The sequence below is a fragment of the Phoxinus phoxinus genome (genome assembly GCF_949152265.1).
Source record: "Phoxinus phoxinus genome assembly, chromosome: 6".
In the NCBI taxonomy this organism is placed as follows: domain Eukaryota; kingdom Metazoa; phylum Chordata; class Actinopteri; order Cypriniformes; family Leuciscidae; genus Phoxinus; species Phoxinus phoxinus.
Window position 1 is genome coordinate 20,223,365 of NC_136881.1, and position 17,331 is coordinate 20,240,695.

Consider the following 17,331-nt stretch of genomic DNA (forward strand, 5'->3'; position numbering starts at 1 on the left):
GCGGGTGCGGATCCGCACTGGGCCAGATCCATTTATTAGTTCTGGCCCGGATTCACACCACCTCTGGCCTCATAATACCACAAAACAAACCATATACAAAAATACGTATTTTTTTCAGTTAAAGGGATAGTTTAATTTTTTTTAGATGTTGTGCATGATTCAGCTTGTGCTATGGTCCTAGTAATAGATATCAGTGAAGGTATACCATTTCTGTCTGAGAAGCCAAAGGGTTACTGGGATAGTTTCAACCACAGAACTTATGGCAGGCACTAATGCACTGTTACAATTATAGGATGGAAGTCTGCTACTAACAGTTACTTTCATTCTCAATTAATCTGTTGATTTTTGTTTCTATTAACTGACTGGTCTATATAATGCATAACAAATATTATGACTTGTATTTACCAAGGTACACTAAAGCTGATGATACACGAAGCAACTTTTAGAGCAATCGTACTGGGAGTTTTCTTTATACCATTTACTTTATAAGCAACTTAAAGCTTTTAATGTTACTTTTTCTGGTGATTAATTGCTTGTTAGTATTCCTGATTTGTATGTCCCTTCAGATAAAATTATCTGCAAAAATAACATCCAAAAGTATTCTGCAAAATCAAAGGCAGACAGTTCTGAGAATGGTTACATCAGATTTAAAAACAATTTCTTAGTTTGAACAAAAAAGTAATTTATTATTCAGAATACATTCAATGCACATTGGGACGTTCAAAATGAATCTACTTTTTTAAAGTGAATTGGTCAAACAAAAATGTTACACCTAGAGTAGCAGAGTTTTTTTTTTTTTACAAACCTACTGGATCTCACGGAAACAGGAAGAAGAACAGAAACAGTAGTATGACAGAAACAGAAATCCCATAGCATGACAGTTTAAAAAAACAAAACATAAATCACTTATTTAAGCAGCAAATACATTTCCTAATTGAGAATTTTTAAAAGATTATTGCAATTAACAGGATTTAAAAATATGCTTTGTTAGTCTGTTTGCTATTGTTCTGCACACAAATTTTAGCTTTTGGAAAGTCGCATTTCCAGGATCTGTTGTTAGAGCCAAATATAACAGTTCCTCCACCTTGAATAATCTTGTCATATGAAAACGCAATAGAACAACCTGTTCCTCCAAACTGAACTTCAAAATAACAGCGCCCAGATAGACTAGATTTACACAACACCTGGTATGTAGGTGAAGCTTGATATAAGTGTAGCTTGCTTGAACGTCCATAGATTGGGTCACTGGATTGCTGTTGATCACGCCTTGACACAGACTTCTGGTTCTGTACAGAGAGCTGCTTACAGGCTGATGAGCTACTCAGAATCAGTTCAGAGGAATCTATTGATTAAAAAAAATAAACACGTACTTCAGCATGATTTTTTCCTCATGTCTGACATTAAACAAATCTACAGAGCAACTCACATGTAAGGAACTCTTCTCTGGTCTTGGGTTGAGATGGCAAATCTAAACAAATAAAAAACATGAAGAATATTTGAGTAACTCATTTCTGCAAAGTATAAAAGAAATGTTCAGTTAAAAAAGATCAGTGATGCTGTTTTTAAATGCTACATTGCTTGTCAGCACCCAGTCACATATGTGCTCTGATTAATTTGGCATTCACTTAACAAGAGCTCGAACAATTCAATTTAGTATTGAATTGAATACTAAATTGCATCCATGCAAAGCTTCGTTTAATCCATATAACTATATAGAACACTGTTTTGCATGGACATTTATTACTGTCGCACATTGCGCTTATGCTGTGAACACAACGTAATTATGATGGCGCTGTTTGCAAAGTGAAGGAAGAGAGAGAAAATAGGGAGGGGCGTAGAAGAAAGTGTCAAAATATGGGATTATTTCAAGCTAAAAGAAAACAACTCAGTAATGTTGCAGTCCGTCCACCGTAAAACAAAATTTATGTCGCCTCGGAAACATCCCGACGGCACCTGATCAGAAAGCACCCGGTGTTCTGCCAGCGGACCACAGGCCCGCTAGCAAGCAAGTCTCTTACCACGGTTAACCCTCTGGAGTCTAAGGTGTTTTTGGGGCCCTTGGGATGTTTTGAAATGCCCTGATATTTGTATTTTTTTCAGTTGCTTATAAACATATTAATGGCAAAGGTGTAATTACACTCTATTTAGCACGAACATGGCTATCATAATATGTGAGCAACATATATGTACATGTTTGCATTTTTGAGAGAATATTATTTATGCGTGGTTATTCAAAAAACTCAAACTTAAATTGTCTGATATAAGACCACAAACGACCAACTTCACATATTCCCACAATACTTTTGACTAATGGATCTTGTCGGCTAGAGTATTTACTTCAAAATGATCTGAAAATCATCCGGGCTAATCGTTCACATTAAACAATAGATTGATTTAAATTTTGTAAGACACTTTTTGTTTGGAAAGGCAATATGCAGGTGGGCTTGAATGATCCAACAAGGTCATGAATAATGTCCTCATTCACACCTGGAGACAAAGAAGGCCTGCTAATGCTGCAGTGCATACTAATGAGCCTTAGGTGTCACTGTGGCTACAAGAAAAAATGCAAAGACAACACACACACATATATACATACATATATACATACATACATATATATACCGGTATATATATATATATATATATATATATATATATATATATATATATATATATATATATATATATATATTACTACAGAATTGGTTCAGAGTTGGAAACATCTTGAAAAAAAGTGTATTTTTCCACAAACTGTATGCTTGCAAATTGTATAATATCCAAGGTAAACATTTCTAGTAATTGTGCAGTTAATTCTCATTCGTATTTTCAGAAAGTTTTGGATTATGTAGGCTATCCTCTCCCCAAATTTGTCACTAATAAAACACAAAAATAATTTATAGAGAAGGCTTATATTGACCTTTTAAGATTTTGTTTGCACCTTGTAAATTAGGTTTTGATGTGGCAGTAAAAGCTTTATAAATAATCTATCCAAAACGAAATTTTGTCTTTCATATTTCGTCTGTAACATATGGTCTTTTATAATATATATTAGGGCATAAATGTTAATTTGCAGTTTAATATGTTGCTTATACAAATACATTTTATTTCAACGTATTCAGTCGATTTTTACTCATCTCAGTAGGCAAGATAGTTTGCTAAAAGCGAAACTCGCGCGAGCTGTAGTAAACAACATGCATATGTGCCGTGCATTCATTCAAACACAGAAACGCGATTCAAATTTAAACAGTCTTTTGCGGTTTACAGACACCATTTCATATCGCGATTAGAACAAAGCACTTACTGATGATCTGCAGCTGGATCCGTTGTTCGGCTACTCCAGCACGTTTGAGGTAAAATTTCCAGAATTATCACGATATTATTATTCCTCACAGCGAGCGTGTTGTCCAGCTGTTGTGGGCGTTGACTGGTTTGCATGTGTTGTTGCTTCAGATCTGCATTTGAATAGCGCGCGCTCTCGATGGGCGTGTCACATTAGCGGAGTAATGAGGTGCCAGAAGGATAATGAGCACAGCTGATCTCTCGCTCTTTTTATATAGATTACATAAACAGAGAATATTTGTTTTAGTTTTGAATTAGATAATTTAAAACTACACACTTAAATGATTATAGAGATATATAGCTCATGTCTGAGTGAATAGTATTCGCTGAGATTTGTTTAAATTTAGAAACGTGCTTCAGAAAAAAAGTTCACGGAGACGGAGAGGCATAAAGCACTCCCTGTTTACTTTCTTTATTTTACAAAAGCACAATGTTTTATTTCGATTGTAAGTGGACACATAAAAAAGTAGACATTTAACAGCTTATTTTCTCATATTTCTTAAGGCTGTATGACCAAAACTGACTGAGTATTTTAGGTCTATTTTGCTGCTATGTAAAAAAAAACGAGCAAAACGCGCCCGCGCGTTTGCCGACCCCAGGGGGTTAATGAATGGCCTCTCTGGCCATGGCACGTTCTTTGCGGCCACCTCCACGGTCAGAGGCCAGGTTGAACCAGCGGATGGCGTGCTGGTTAATCTCGTTGTCCGATGCGCTGCTAGCAGCTTGGTTCTTCCGTACAGCCTCTGTTAAGAGAGAAAGTCAATTGGTTGATGAGCTGTCATTAACAGAAATTCTGAAAATTACCTCTAAGTCAAGCCAATAACCCACTGTTTTGAGAAATGCTTTAGATGTTGCCCATGATTACTATTGTTGGTGTGGCAGTAGACCTAATTTTCTGTAGCATTTCATTTAGTAACTCAAAACAAATGAATAACTAATCACATCTAGATTGTATTGGATCATCCTTAAATCTCAGTGCATCTTATCATTCTAAATTTATCTGTGTGGATTCTGTATCAGGTCATGGATAGGCATTGGCGGGTACCGGTTTCAAGGTTTCCCACGGTATGAAAAAGTAAAGGTTACAAAACCACAATTTTTACCGTTGCTATGTTATTAATCTGCCAAAGATGTAAAGTACAGGAATCCCGCAGCGTGGAGAGTAATATATGTAAGGGATAATGTATAGCGAGGAGGTTGTTATTGAGAATACAACCCCGACAGGCTGCAATCGGGAGCCCGACGCGAAGCGGAGGGATCTTGAGCAGCCTGAAGGGGTTGGATTCTCAATAACAACCTCCTCGCTATACATTATCCCGCTTATTACATGGCTACCTACAAAATAAATCATTACTTTGAAACAAAATATTGATTTAAAAAGGAGTTTATTGTTAGTTTACAATTGTATTGCTTCCGCCAAAGAAAATAGTGCGCTCCGTCTACGGTTAGAATCCTGTGAGTCCATAGCAACGCTGTTTTTCATGGCAACGGTCTGTTATAGTCTGCAGCGGTCTGTTATCAAGAAATAACAGACCGCATTCTACATTGGAATTCAACCAAGCCATGTAATAAATATATATATATTTTTTTAATTGTTCTCATCTACTAGTCAACTCCACATATACTACAATACGTATACTAAAATACTTACTGATCAACAGAGTTTGTGTCAGCATTTCTTTAAAACCTCTTTTCCCGTTTACTCCTTTCCAATTAATCTGTTTGGCCACTGTGTTTGAGAAAATCCTTGAAAGTATATTCCAAGTTACTCTTTTGGCGTTCTGTCCTCCTACAGCACCTAGAGCCGAAATCTGACAATACAGAAAAGCATTTCAGATCAACAGAGACAATTGCGCAAATTGTATGTCGGTTTACTAAATCATGAAACAAACAGTACAGTAAACAACAGTTTATCTTTGAAAAAATGGGTTACAACATTAAACTCTATCAATACAAACACAATTTTCTTTTTTCTTGTTTTAAAATAAAATCGATTTAATTAAAGTCGATATACCACCTGGCCCTATTACCATACCATGTTTTGCTTAGCATGCGAGTTTCTTGCATCTTTAAGCCACTCCTCCAACTCCTCCACTTCAGACATGGTGGCCAGCGGAACACTGACATTTTGAGGCATCTCAGCCATAGGAGTTTCCGTCCCCATTCTTGCAGCAATGTTATTTACAGCAACAGCCAGCTGCATTTGCTGCTCCTTGATATGTTCCAGCACAGTTAGAATGTGCCGCTCAGCCGCTACAAAAGGAGTTAAGAAACAATTATATTAAAAGTGCTGTTACATGAAAGATATGTTTTTTCATGTAACAGCACTTACAGCCGGTACGGCTCTGACTACAGCATTTCACATCTACAACGTCACACAAAGAGGAGCTACAGGAAGCCGTGTTAGAGTCTTGTTCAGCTCACGTTTATTTACATGTCCGCTCTGGTTTAATCATTTCAGACACACAGACTATAACTGCAGACAGGTGGCTGGCAGAAATATTTAGAATACATCAGAAACAATCAGTTTATTGGCTCACTAGCACTCCTCCACTGATATACACGGCATTAGCTTTGTGGCTCATTTAGCAACGGGCAGCTACCTGCTGTAACATTATCTGATTGTAGAGAATATTTAGAAATGATAGGGACAACTAGGGACAAATGGGGACCATTCACTAGAACTACCACACTGTTTCAGAAAAAATCTACAGTTAATTTACGTCTGTCAGCAGCTAGCTTTAAACACCCAGCTACCGTAACATTAAACTGCTGTTTGCCTCTGGTGGGCAAACTATGCAACACCCATGACATGAGTGAATGATCTGAGTCTGTTTCTCTTTTAATAGTCATATATCTGCCATTATAAACGGCCGATGCCAATGAAATTAGCTCAAATCGGTCGGCTCTAATACACACACACACACACACCGTATCCTTCTATAAGTATTTTTTTAAATAGCTCTTATTTAAACCATGTATACGGTCACAGAGTTAAAAAAATATATATTTTACCAGAGCAAGGAACAGGTCCAGTGCCAGTCCTCCCCAGTCTAAAAGTGGGGACAAAACAATGGCCTTGATAGTCATTTGTGAGAGGAGTGGAAGTGATCCGGCGCCTAGGACTTGAGGGCATGAGAGACGTAGGGGTAGGAACAAGTGCCACTGGAGCTGAGGAGAGGTAGATTGAACATATTATTTTTGCTAACAGGTGAGTACTTTGATAAGAAAAGCTTAACAAAAATACTCTATTGTGGTACCTGTGTAACTAACACGATCACATTGCCTCAGATCAGGCAGAGGTCCAGCAGAAATCTGGGGACAAGTGGTGCAGCCGCTGAGGAGAAGGCATTTGACAATTTCATTGTCAACAAGAAAAACCCCACCCCATCCTCTTCCAGCTCCGCTCATCTGAGACAACACAAACACTGTACATTGAGGATATTTATAACAAGTTTCAAATATAGATGTATTGAATAAAAATAAAAAAGACTTAATGGAGTTCTTAAGAGGTAGCTTTGCATACCTGAGAGCGGAACCACAGAAAGCATGCAACACAACCCTTGCCTGTATTGTCCTGCACAACATCGCTACTAAGCGCAATGTCCCTCTCTGTGCTGACAATGATGCACCTGAGCCCCTTGGAGACCCTAACCAACCTCCTGCATTCTGCCAGAACGAGCAAACAGGACGTGCAACGAGGGACGCAATAGTTAGACACTATTTCTGATTTGGATTTGTTTTGGATTTCAAAAATCAGTGATTGCCATTCTTTGGGATTCTTTGCCTATATTGCCAAATAGGAAAAACCGAAGTCAAGAGGTCTCCAAGGGGTTCAGGTGCAACATTGTCAGCACAGAGAGGGACATAGCGCTTAGTAGCGATGTTGTGCAGGACAATACAGGCAAGGGTTGTGTTGCATGCTTTCTGTGGTTCCGCTCTCAGGTAGTTAAGACATGCAAAGCTACCTCTTAAGAACTCCATTAAGTCTTTTTTTATTCAATACATCTATATTTTAAACTTGTTATAAATATCCTCAATGTACAGTGTTTGTGTTGTCTCAGATGAGCGGAGCTGGAAGAGGATGGGGTGGGGTTTTTCTTGTTTTTTTGTGTTTTCATTTCAAATAAAAAGAAACTTATATTGACCCCACACTGGCAATTCTACTTGTTGCTCTTTACCTATCTATAGTTCTACATTGTGATTTCCTATCCTGTTTGAGCACTGGTTATCCAGATTTGGTGATCCTGAAAAGTTCCTATCCGGATCAGATTGATCCAATCCGATGTTGCTTTAAAAAACTGGCTGAAAAGTAAACTGGATTACGTGATCACGGATCGCAAAAAAAAGGATTACTAAATCCGGATTAATTTTATCCGGATTAAACCTTTTGAAAAACCGGGCCCAGGGGTTGAATGATACTACTGCAGTACAAGAACATACCAGTGGAATGAAGAAGTTCAGCATTATTCGGATCTGGCAGAGGTCTAGCTGAGGAGTTAGGAGTCGGTGGAGCAATAGGTGGTGCTGGAGTGAGGGAGAGATAAGTGGGTCTTGTATTGTTCCTCTCCTCTGGCTCACTTTCAGTGTCGGTATCACCAAAGATGAGCCTAACAAACAAAGGAACCCCCCCAAGGCCTAGTTAACAATGTAGCATTTGCAAAAAATACTAAAACTAGTTAAGACAATCAAAAAATTGCACCTGCAACCAACTTTAAAATGTGAGAAATGTTGTGCTAAATGTCAATACTGAAAATATTTAATTATTCAACACTATTAGGTTGCACAAGGAATCAGTTACTTCTAAAGTACATTTAAATGCAAGATGCAATACCATTTCTGCCTTTACCATTTGACATTCAGTGCATATAGCTATATCAGCAAAAGACAAAATGTTGTCTTGCAATACTTCTTTGTGAGATCTCTGAATAATTGTATCTGACTGCAGTAAATTGTCTTTTGTTTTTAAATAATGTATACGTGCAAATACCAATTTTTCAAATACTTAATTTTTCTTTTCCTAGCTACTACTACTTGTTCGCCATCTGTTTGTAACTCCGATGTATTACAGGACAGCGAAGCCCTCAGCTTTTCTCTGGCTATTTGATAATCACCTGATCAGAATTGAAAAAAGATTAAATATTAGTTTATCTCTGGAAACTCACACCTCAGAAATTGGTGCTGTGTCCAAAATCACTGTTAACAATAAAGTGCATTAATAAATAAATAAAACAGTGTGTGTGTTTGTGTTAAAAAATAAAAATATATAAAAAAAATAAAATAAATATATACATTTTACCCAAGTGAGCAGTAAAGACAAAATGATACAGAGAATGTGTGTGTGACAGTGAGTGTGAAGTTGGAAGTTAGCTGTGAACGTAGCAATGTATGTATGAGTGTAACGGTGAGAGTTAAGCAGTAAAGTTATAGCTGTGTAGTGTGTGTAAAGTTTAGGCTATGTGTCAGTGAATAAATGCCTCAACTCAAGACTCAAGCCAAGCTGATTTAAGTCCTGAATCCTGATGTTAGCAACAAGCTAAAGTGGCCCAGGCTCATTAACTTAAGGTGTGCTGATCTTTAAGGTCAATCAGCTATTCTCATTTTAGTGATAGGCAGCTCCCTCGAGTTATGCTCAGCTGAACTTGTCCTGACAACCAGAGAGAACTATTGCTTATAGTTGTTAGACCAGACATTTGTAGCAATTGTCACTGTATATATAGAAAACTCAGGAAGTTATTTCTGCAAAAAAATAAAAACACTTCTGTTTTCACATCTTCACTTTTTGCACCAAATTATAAAGAGTATTGCTTACTATCAGTATTGACAAGCAGTATCAGTATCAATAAAATCCTAACAAATACCCATCACTATGACAGGCTCTAACTTCAGTTTACTGTTACACACATATACAAACCCAGTTAGCAAGTATTTGACAATTTAATACTTAAGAAAAGTTGTGGAATAGGTACATTTTAGTGCATCCTTACCAGCTCTTGAGAGGACTCGAACGTCATACATTTTCCAGTCTGATCCTGGCACCTCATGTTTTCGAACAGCTCTGTTGATGCGTTCATCGCTTTTATAGTTCGGCCAGAAAGTCGCACCATCTTCAAACCACGAGTCTGATATAATATTTACAGTCTTGGACTCTGTAAATTCTGCAACTATATACATCTGAAAAGGAAAATGATGCAGATTTATGTTATTATCCTTAAGTTTTTTTTTTTTTTTAACCCCCCCCCCCCCCCCTTTTAAATACTATCTGTGATCATTATAGCAGCACGTGCACCGCATGTGGAGTCTTGTTAACGACGTAGCCTATCAGAACAAAACCAACCGGGTAGCGAATGAATTACATCTGCACTGGTGTGTTCACTGTCGTTTTATCTTGTGCTTGTAAAACATCTTTGCGTAGCGAGTCAATGGCTGAGCGAGTGAGAGAACGGCAGAAAGTGATGCGGAAAGCGAGTAATAAGTTGTGAATCTGGAAGTAATGTACAGACGCGGTTAAAGGCGGTTAGCACTAGCTAACATCTCCCTGACCTTCAGACTCCGGTCTGAAGGCTGAGCAGGACTGGACAGGGCGGAGTCACGTCACTACACACGCAGTTTTTTAAGGGGAAAGTACATAAACACACACAATATTACCAGGGTTAAATAACCAAAATAACAGACATGCGGAAATTACGTCGGTTAGAGGCTCTGAATTTTTAGATATTCGTTAGGGATACTCACATCATTTCAATTGTGGAGTAGGTTGCTCTTCTTAATGTCCATTTGTGTGTTAGTGTTAAGTCAGTCTTAAGTATTTTTGTCTCCCACTACTCAGCTCCTCAAACTCACTTCTAAGCCACCACCACACCTATGCCCTATCACTATGACTATGCAAAAAGGGCATGACAACAAACCTATCTTTATAAGGTAGGAGCACACACTTATGAGATATCTCTGATGCTTTGGCCACCTTAAATGGCCCTGTTGGTTGAGAGACAATAAATATTTTGAGAAAATCTGAACTCAGGGGATAGCTGAAGAAATTTCCCATGTTTGTGAAAACTTTAAATACTACATGAATTTCTTCTGCTGTTTGAATGATGTTATATATACCACATATATCTTTGCCTATAGCAAAAACATTGTCACCTGTGGAAACTTTCATTTGCCATTTTTCTGTGTGTAGCTCTCTGTACTGTGCTTCTGCCTGAAGGCCATCAGGAACAGGTCCAACATAATGTTGCTTTTTTAAACCCTTACAAGGCAACTCAATGCTGCAAATATTTTGAACTTCTGATAACCTTCTAATTATCTGAGCAAGTGGAAATTCCGGCTTTCTTACAAACCTCTTCAGTTTATGGAGGTAATTCTCATACGGAAAGGCAGAGATAGAGTCCAAACAACCATGTCGTTGTACATCTGCAGATAAGTGGACCAAAGCATGCACATTATACACAAATGCATCTCTGCCGTACAGCTCCCCAAAGTGACTTACAAACATGGTGAGCAAAGTGTTTGCATAATTACTATACACCAAGCAGAGCTTTGGACTGACAAGGATGCAAATACCTGTATATAACAACATAAAGTTGTTATATACATTACTGTCTACATATGGTGCCAGAACAACAGGGCCTGTATACAAGAGAAATTGTCTTAACTCAGTTGCTTTCCAACGATCTAGCTCTCTGAGGGATCTTGGTTTCCTTGCAAACTCTGCTGGAATATACGAACGCATTTGAATTAGACTTTCTAAAATCCCGTCAACAAGACTAGAGGGCAAACGAAACTTCAAAGGGCCCCTCATCCAAATGTTTAACAATCGACGCATTACACCTAAACATGCAAGGTGCATGTAATCTAGGGGGAACTGAGTTACCATACCAACATCTAAGTCAGAAAATCCATGTGGTCCTCTATGATGATGGTCCTCATCAGCCCTCTCTGAAAATGATGAGTCAGTCCGTAACATGTAATCATTAATGGGGTATGTCATTCGCTTGTTAATGTAAACACCTGGCTGGCAACATTTATCACATCCATGGTATCCATTGTGAGCCTTTGTGTTTTTTACAAATGCCCTAGCAGGTGTATCACACACCACAGAATCAAGTTTGATGAACACCTTTTTCCCTTTGAAATCAAATCCTCTCTGCAGCTGCTGTAGCTCATGTGTGAAGTCTTGCAAAAATTCATTGGCAGCATTTGTTTTTTTTACACCACAAAAAATGGCAATAACAACAGGTTCCTTCATTGGAACACTTAAAAGAAGTCCTAAAATAGGCCACAACTGCATATTTGTGCTTTTAAAAAGTGGTAACCCATCAATATTAACCTGCAGCCTAAATGTAAAGCCATCAGCAACACTGACAATCAGTTGAGTTAAGGTGTTATGAAGTGCTTTCAAGATACCTCTATAATGATACAACCCACCACATTTTTCTTGGATTCTATAGTCCATTTTGGTTTTGAGAATAGTCCTAGAATCTTTGGGCAGTTCTGGGTGGTACACCCTCAACAAACTAAGAAGAGCTGTGAGCGCTACTAAAGAAACACTGAACTGGATAGCCCAACTGGCCAAGCTGTCCAAAAGGCTCACATGCTCATTTAATTCTTCTGCATCAGACTCTGAAACAAGTTCTCCCTCTGCCCATTCTATGTCTGTGTGGCCATCTAAATTGTCAGAGTCACTTGAGTCACAGTCGTTGTCGTCATCAGCCTCACTGGTGGTGTGAGAATCATTGTTGCCATCAGCCTCACTGGTGGTGTGACAGTCGTTGTTGCTATCATTGTCATTGGTGTTGTGACAGGTGTCTGCTTTGTTTGCTACTGTCTGCTCTGATGTTAACTGACAGTGTTCAGCAATTTCATGGAGTCGTTTTTCGAGTGAAAAACGGGCCCTCCGCCTGACTCCAGAGCTTGTTAATAGAGGTTGACTCCTTTTCATCTTGTCTCTAAAAAAGATTTTTTGTGACAAAAAAAGAACGAACCATGACAGTGTACTGGCAGGGTTCCCCAAGTAAAATGTATGACTTTGTAAGACCTTTTTAATACCACTTAGAAAATAATGTAATGCCAAATTCACAGTATGAAGGATATAATGGAAAAACAGTATTGGATTTGAAGCCCTAGATTTACCAAGTACTTGAATTTAATAAACATTTTATTATTAATACACAATAACTTTGTTGTATTAAGGGCACCCACCCACCCCTCCATGGCCTCACAAAACACCTTTAGGTCACAAAAATTTTGAACTAAAGCTAATCAGTTTTCTTTCCTGAATACCCAGCCCTAATGTGAAGTGACTTGCACTTGGGTTGCTAGACCTCCAGTAAAGCAGGTGGCAGTATACAGACAGTAGCTTAGGCTACTATCGAAGAAGAAGACAGTCGCAGCGGCGCGGGCGCGAGGAAGAGGGAAAAAGTAGCAGGAAGTGAATTTCGAATGATCAAGCAGAGTAGATGAGTGTGATGTGTGATGTGTGATGATGGATCAGGACGCCGACGGCCAAAATCACAGAATTAACCACTAATTCTTTGAGTTTTTTTCTCACTCTGTCTCCCAACATTAAGCTAAAACACGTTGTAGCAAATGAAAATGTGTAAGTAATGTTTAATTTGTTCATAAATAAAGCACTTTAAACATATCCATTGGTCTGTAATTCTTTAATATATATTGTGTAGTTATAAACTCTTTAGACTGTTAATGATTAGTCCTTGTTTTTAAAGTTTGTGGGTAAGAATGTTGACAGCTATGCATAATGCGTCAAAAGACCGATTAAATTTTACCGAACAATTACGTTGACATGTCGGCAATGTGGAAGAATTTAAAAGTGTTGCAGAAAGACGCACAAATCGACGCAGATGCAGTTCTGCATGTAACGTTAGTCCAGTGATTCTCAAATGGGGGTACGCGTACCCCTAGGGGTACGTTGGGATACTGGGGGGTACGTGAGATTTATAAAAAAAATATAATAATAAATAAATAATATAAATAATTTAAACTAATTTAAAAGATTTAAAAATTTAAAGAGACAATGCTTAAAGCTAATGCTGTCTGTACACTTAATATTAATCAAACAACAAAATAAAAAGAGCAAAGCATTCACTGCTCTTTAATAAGAGATTAATTATATTTAATCTATACAAATATGTCTGCTTGAAAGAATAAAAAATGATGTATGTTAGTTAAAGACTGCATAATCATTAATTATATTATATTATATGAAAAATGTTTTTATTTAATTTTAAGATATTATTTTATGTCACAGTCCTAAATCTTTTTTCTACATGAATATATGGGTTTGGAAATTGTAGAGAAATTCTAAATGAATGTATTACAATTTAACTAAACCTATTTGATTTTAGTTGACTAAATTCTTATTGTATTTTGTAAACTAAAACTAAGACTAAGACTAAAGGATTTCAGATGACTAAAATGTGACTAAAAGTACAGTAAATGGTGTTTTATTCAAAAGACTAAGACTAAATCAGAATTTGCTGTCATAAATAACACTGTAATGACATCAATATGTCGAAGTCATAGCTTTTATTTCTATCTCAAATGATTGGGGCCGGTAGGGGCATGTAGCTGAGAAAAAAATGTATAACTTACATTTTTGAAAAAAGATTGAGAAGCACTGCGTTAGTCTGTGTACAATCAGGAGTAGGCACTTCCATCAGTCAATTTTGACCGGGTTTTATATACGTTTTGAACAGCACCAACTGACAGCACTCAAACCGTACAACATCATAAGTTAACCAACGTACAGCATTAATGTTTTATGCTAGCTACACACAAAGTTGTTTATTAATGCTAGCTATAGCTTATCAGTTTAATTTAGCTAACCCAGCTAAAAAGCGTATACGTGCCTCTTCAATTAACGTTAGCCATTGTAAGAAGTTAAAACCCGGTCAAAACATTCCGAAATGATGTATTTAAGCATTACAAACAAGCACACTGAACTGATTGTTTGACATCGTTCAACTTACCGTTAACGTTAAACTCCACAACGCTTGCAGTCCGAATGCCAAAGACCAGTCAATTAGCCAAAGCCTGGTCAAAACATTCTGAATTGATGTTAACAAGCATTACAAACAAGCACACTGTTAAACTGTTTGATTGTTTGACATCGTTCAACTTACCGTTATAAACTCTTTCCACAAAAGCTGATCCAAAGAAAGACCAACAGTTCGCGCGCGCCAGAACAACTACGATTCCGCGGCCGACTGACTTCTGGTATGAACCGGTTAAAAAATAAAATAAAAATATAGCTGCAAGCAGCGATTACGGGCCCAAGCCGGTGGCACCGCCACCCTGGTGCCTTTAGTTACACTAAAGGCACCGGGCTGGCGCTGCCACCGGCTTGGGCCCTCCATCGCTGCTTGCAGCTATATTTATTTATATATATATATATATATATATATATATATATATATATATATATATATATATATATATAAAAAGCCGCCACCCCGTTGCCTTTCGGGTTCCTGTGCACGACGGGCAATAACGTAACCCCGCTTTGACTGTCGAGAAGAAGTCTGCTTTAGAGCTTGCATCAGTGTGAGTTAGAGGATGGATACCCGACCCGAGCCCGACGGGACCCGCCGGTACCCGACGGGCCGGGCCGGGTTCGGACAGATATTTAGAAATGATGTTCGGGTTCGGGTCGGGCTCGGTCACATCAGCGCGATAAGGCATTGAACATTTTAAATTTAAAACAGCTTATTATGTAGGTAGCCGATGTGCCTGATGCTTTCACTTGATGCAAACGTTCGTTTTTGTGATTAAAATACATGTAAAATATTACCATAACATCCGTCTTCCTGTGTGCGGACATTTGTTTATGTAGCCGTGACAACGAAACGCGTGCATAATGTGCGCGCGCCAGGTGTTAAGAGCGCTTGTTGCTCCGCGCGCTGATGCGCTTGTCCTGTTGACATTTCCGATTGCCTTCCTACAGTTGCTTAATAAAAGCGGGCTTTCCACACAAAAAAACGTACAATTGTCATTAGTATGAGAAAAAAATGGGATTTTAACTGTCGGGCTCGGGTCGGGCTCGAACATAAATATCTTTATGCCTGTCGGGCTCGGGTCGGGTTCGGTTACTGCTCTGTCGGACGCGGGCCGGGCTCGGACTGAAAAATTTGGCCCGATCCGCACTCTAGTGTGAGTCTTTCTGCTCCCCTCCAAACACACACAGAAAAGGGGGGGGCTGTCTGTGTGTGTGCCCTCCCTCCCTCCCTCCCTCCCTCCCCACACACACACACACACACACACACACACAGAGAATGGCAGGGGGAACTCTGTCAGAGAGAGACAAAACCACATTCAAACCAAAATATCTGACTTCCTGTTGGTCGGAGCTAATGACTGTAAATGAGAAAGTTGTCTGGATCGATAAGCACAATATACAGACCGAGTTTTGTGACTGTAGGTAAAAATAACCCACCCACTTTAGTCAAAAGTATCTTGAAAGTAACACACTTCCTGCTGCCAGTTGGTGGCGCTATAACTTTGACTTACAATAGTCACATCCATGTGATCGCCCTCTTACAACAAACACACTGCTGAAGTTTCATCAAGATCAATAAATGTATGAAGACGTTATAACACATTGTGTTTTTCTTTTCTCGCCATAACTTCATTTCCTCGCCACGGCCAAACCGTTCGAGATATCAAAAATCCGTCCGCAATTTAGCGTCCTCAATGTCTTGACTTCATGCTGATTGAGTTTGGTGGCGATAGGATAATTTTTCTTGGAGGAGTATATCAAATTCCAGGGGCTTGCATTTTCATACAGCCCATAATAGCCGACTTCCTGTTGGACTGGCGTAAAACTTAGAGCACGAAAGTTGTTCGGCCCGATTAAATCTATATGTGTACCGAGTTTCATATTATTACATGCAAACGTGTTTGATATATCGACCAAGTTTTTCGGACCACGTTCAAGGGGGCGCTGTTGAGCTCCCCTGCCACGCCCGGGTACCAGCTTCAGCCCCGCCCTGATGGCCGCAGGTTCTGACCTGTGTGCAAAGTTTCAAGAGTTTTCGAGCACGTTAAGGGCCCCAAAAGTGCCCGAGAAGTCCCACACAGCAGAGAAAGGGTTAAAATAAAGCCCCCCTCCTCTCTCACACACACAGACACTGAGAGAGACTGGCAAAATTCCCATCAAATCACATTCAAACCAAAATATAGCTGCAAGCAGCGATTACGGGCCCAAGCCGGTGGCACCGCCACCCTGGTGCCTTTAGTTACACTAAAGGCACCGGGCTGGCGCTGCCACCGGCTTGGGCCCTCCATCGCTGCTTGCAGCTATATTTATTTATATATATATATATATATATATATATATATATATATATATATATATATATATATATATATATATAAGCCGCCACCCCGTTGCCTTTCGGGTTCCTGTGCACGACGGGCAATAACGTAACCCCGCTTTGACTGTCGAGAAGAAGTCTGCTTTAGAGCTTGTATCAGTGTGAGTCTTTCTGCTCCCCTCCAAACACACACAGAAAAGGGGGGGGGCTCAAACCAAAATATCTGACTTCCTGTTGGTCGGAGCTTATGACTGTAAAAGAGAAAGTTGTCCGGATCGATAAGCATAATATACAGACCGAGTTTTGTGACTGTAGGTAAAAATAACCCCCCCACTTTAGTCAAAAGTATCTTGAAAGTAACACACTTCCTGCTGCCAGTTGGTGGCGCTATAACTTTGACTCACAATAGTCACATCCATGTGATCGCCCTCTTACAACAAACACACTGCTGAAGTTTCATCAAGATCAATAAATGTATGAAGACGTTATAACACATTGTGTTTTTCTTTTCTCGCCATAACTTCGTTTCCTCGCCACGGCCAAACCATTCGAGATATCAAAAATCCGTCCGCAATTTAGCGTCCTCAATGTCTTGACTTCATGCTGACCGAGTTTGGTGAAGATCAAATTAAATTTCTTGGAGGAGTATATAAAATTCCAG

General features: G+C 38.9%; 1 protein-coding gene and 1 long non-coding RNA gene across 2 annotated transcripts; both read right to left on the minus strand.

The window, feature by feature from the left end:
* Positions 1 to 3,942: 3,942 nt before the first annotated feature.
* LOC307000220 (uncharacterized protein) lies at positions 3,943 to 6,475 on the minus strand (the record flags this gene model as incomplete). The annotated part of the gene is made up of 4 exons (XM_079615650.1): positions 3,943 to 4,082; positions 4,991 to 5,150; positions 5,375 to 5,592; positions 6,355 to 6,475. The coding sequence occupies 4 exons, from the start codon at positions 6,473 to 6,475 to the stop codon at positions 3,943 to 3,945; spliced, it is 639 nt and encodes a 212-aa protein (XP_079471776.1).
* Positions 6,476 to 8,343: 1,868 nt separating this feature from the next.
* On the minus strand, positions 8,344 to 9,861 carry LOC307001171. The gene is made up of 3 exons (XR_013798185.1): positions 9,696 to 9,861; positions 9,327 to 9,513; positions 8,344 to 8,453 (listed from the first exon to the last, which is right to left on the minus strand). It is a non-coding gene; the product is annotated as an uncharacterized lncRNA (long non-coding RNA).
* Between the last annotated feature and the right edge of the window lie 7,470 nt (positions 9,862 to 17,331).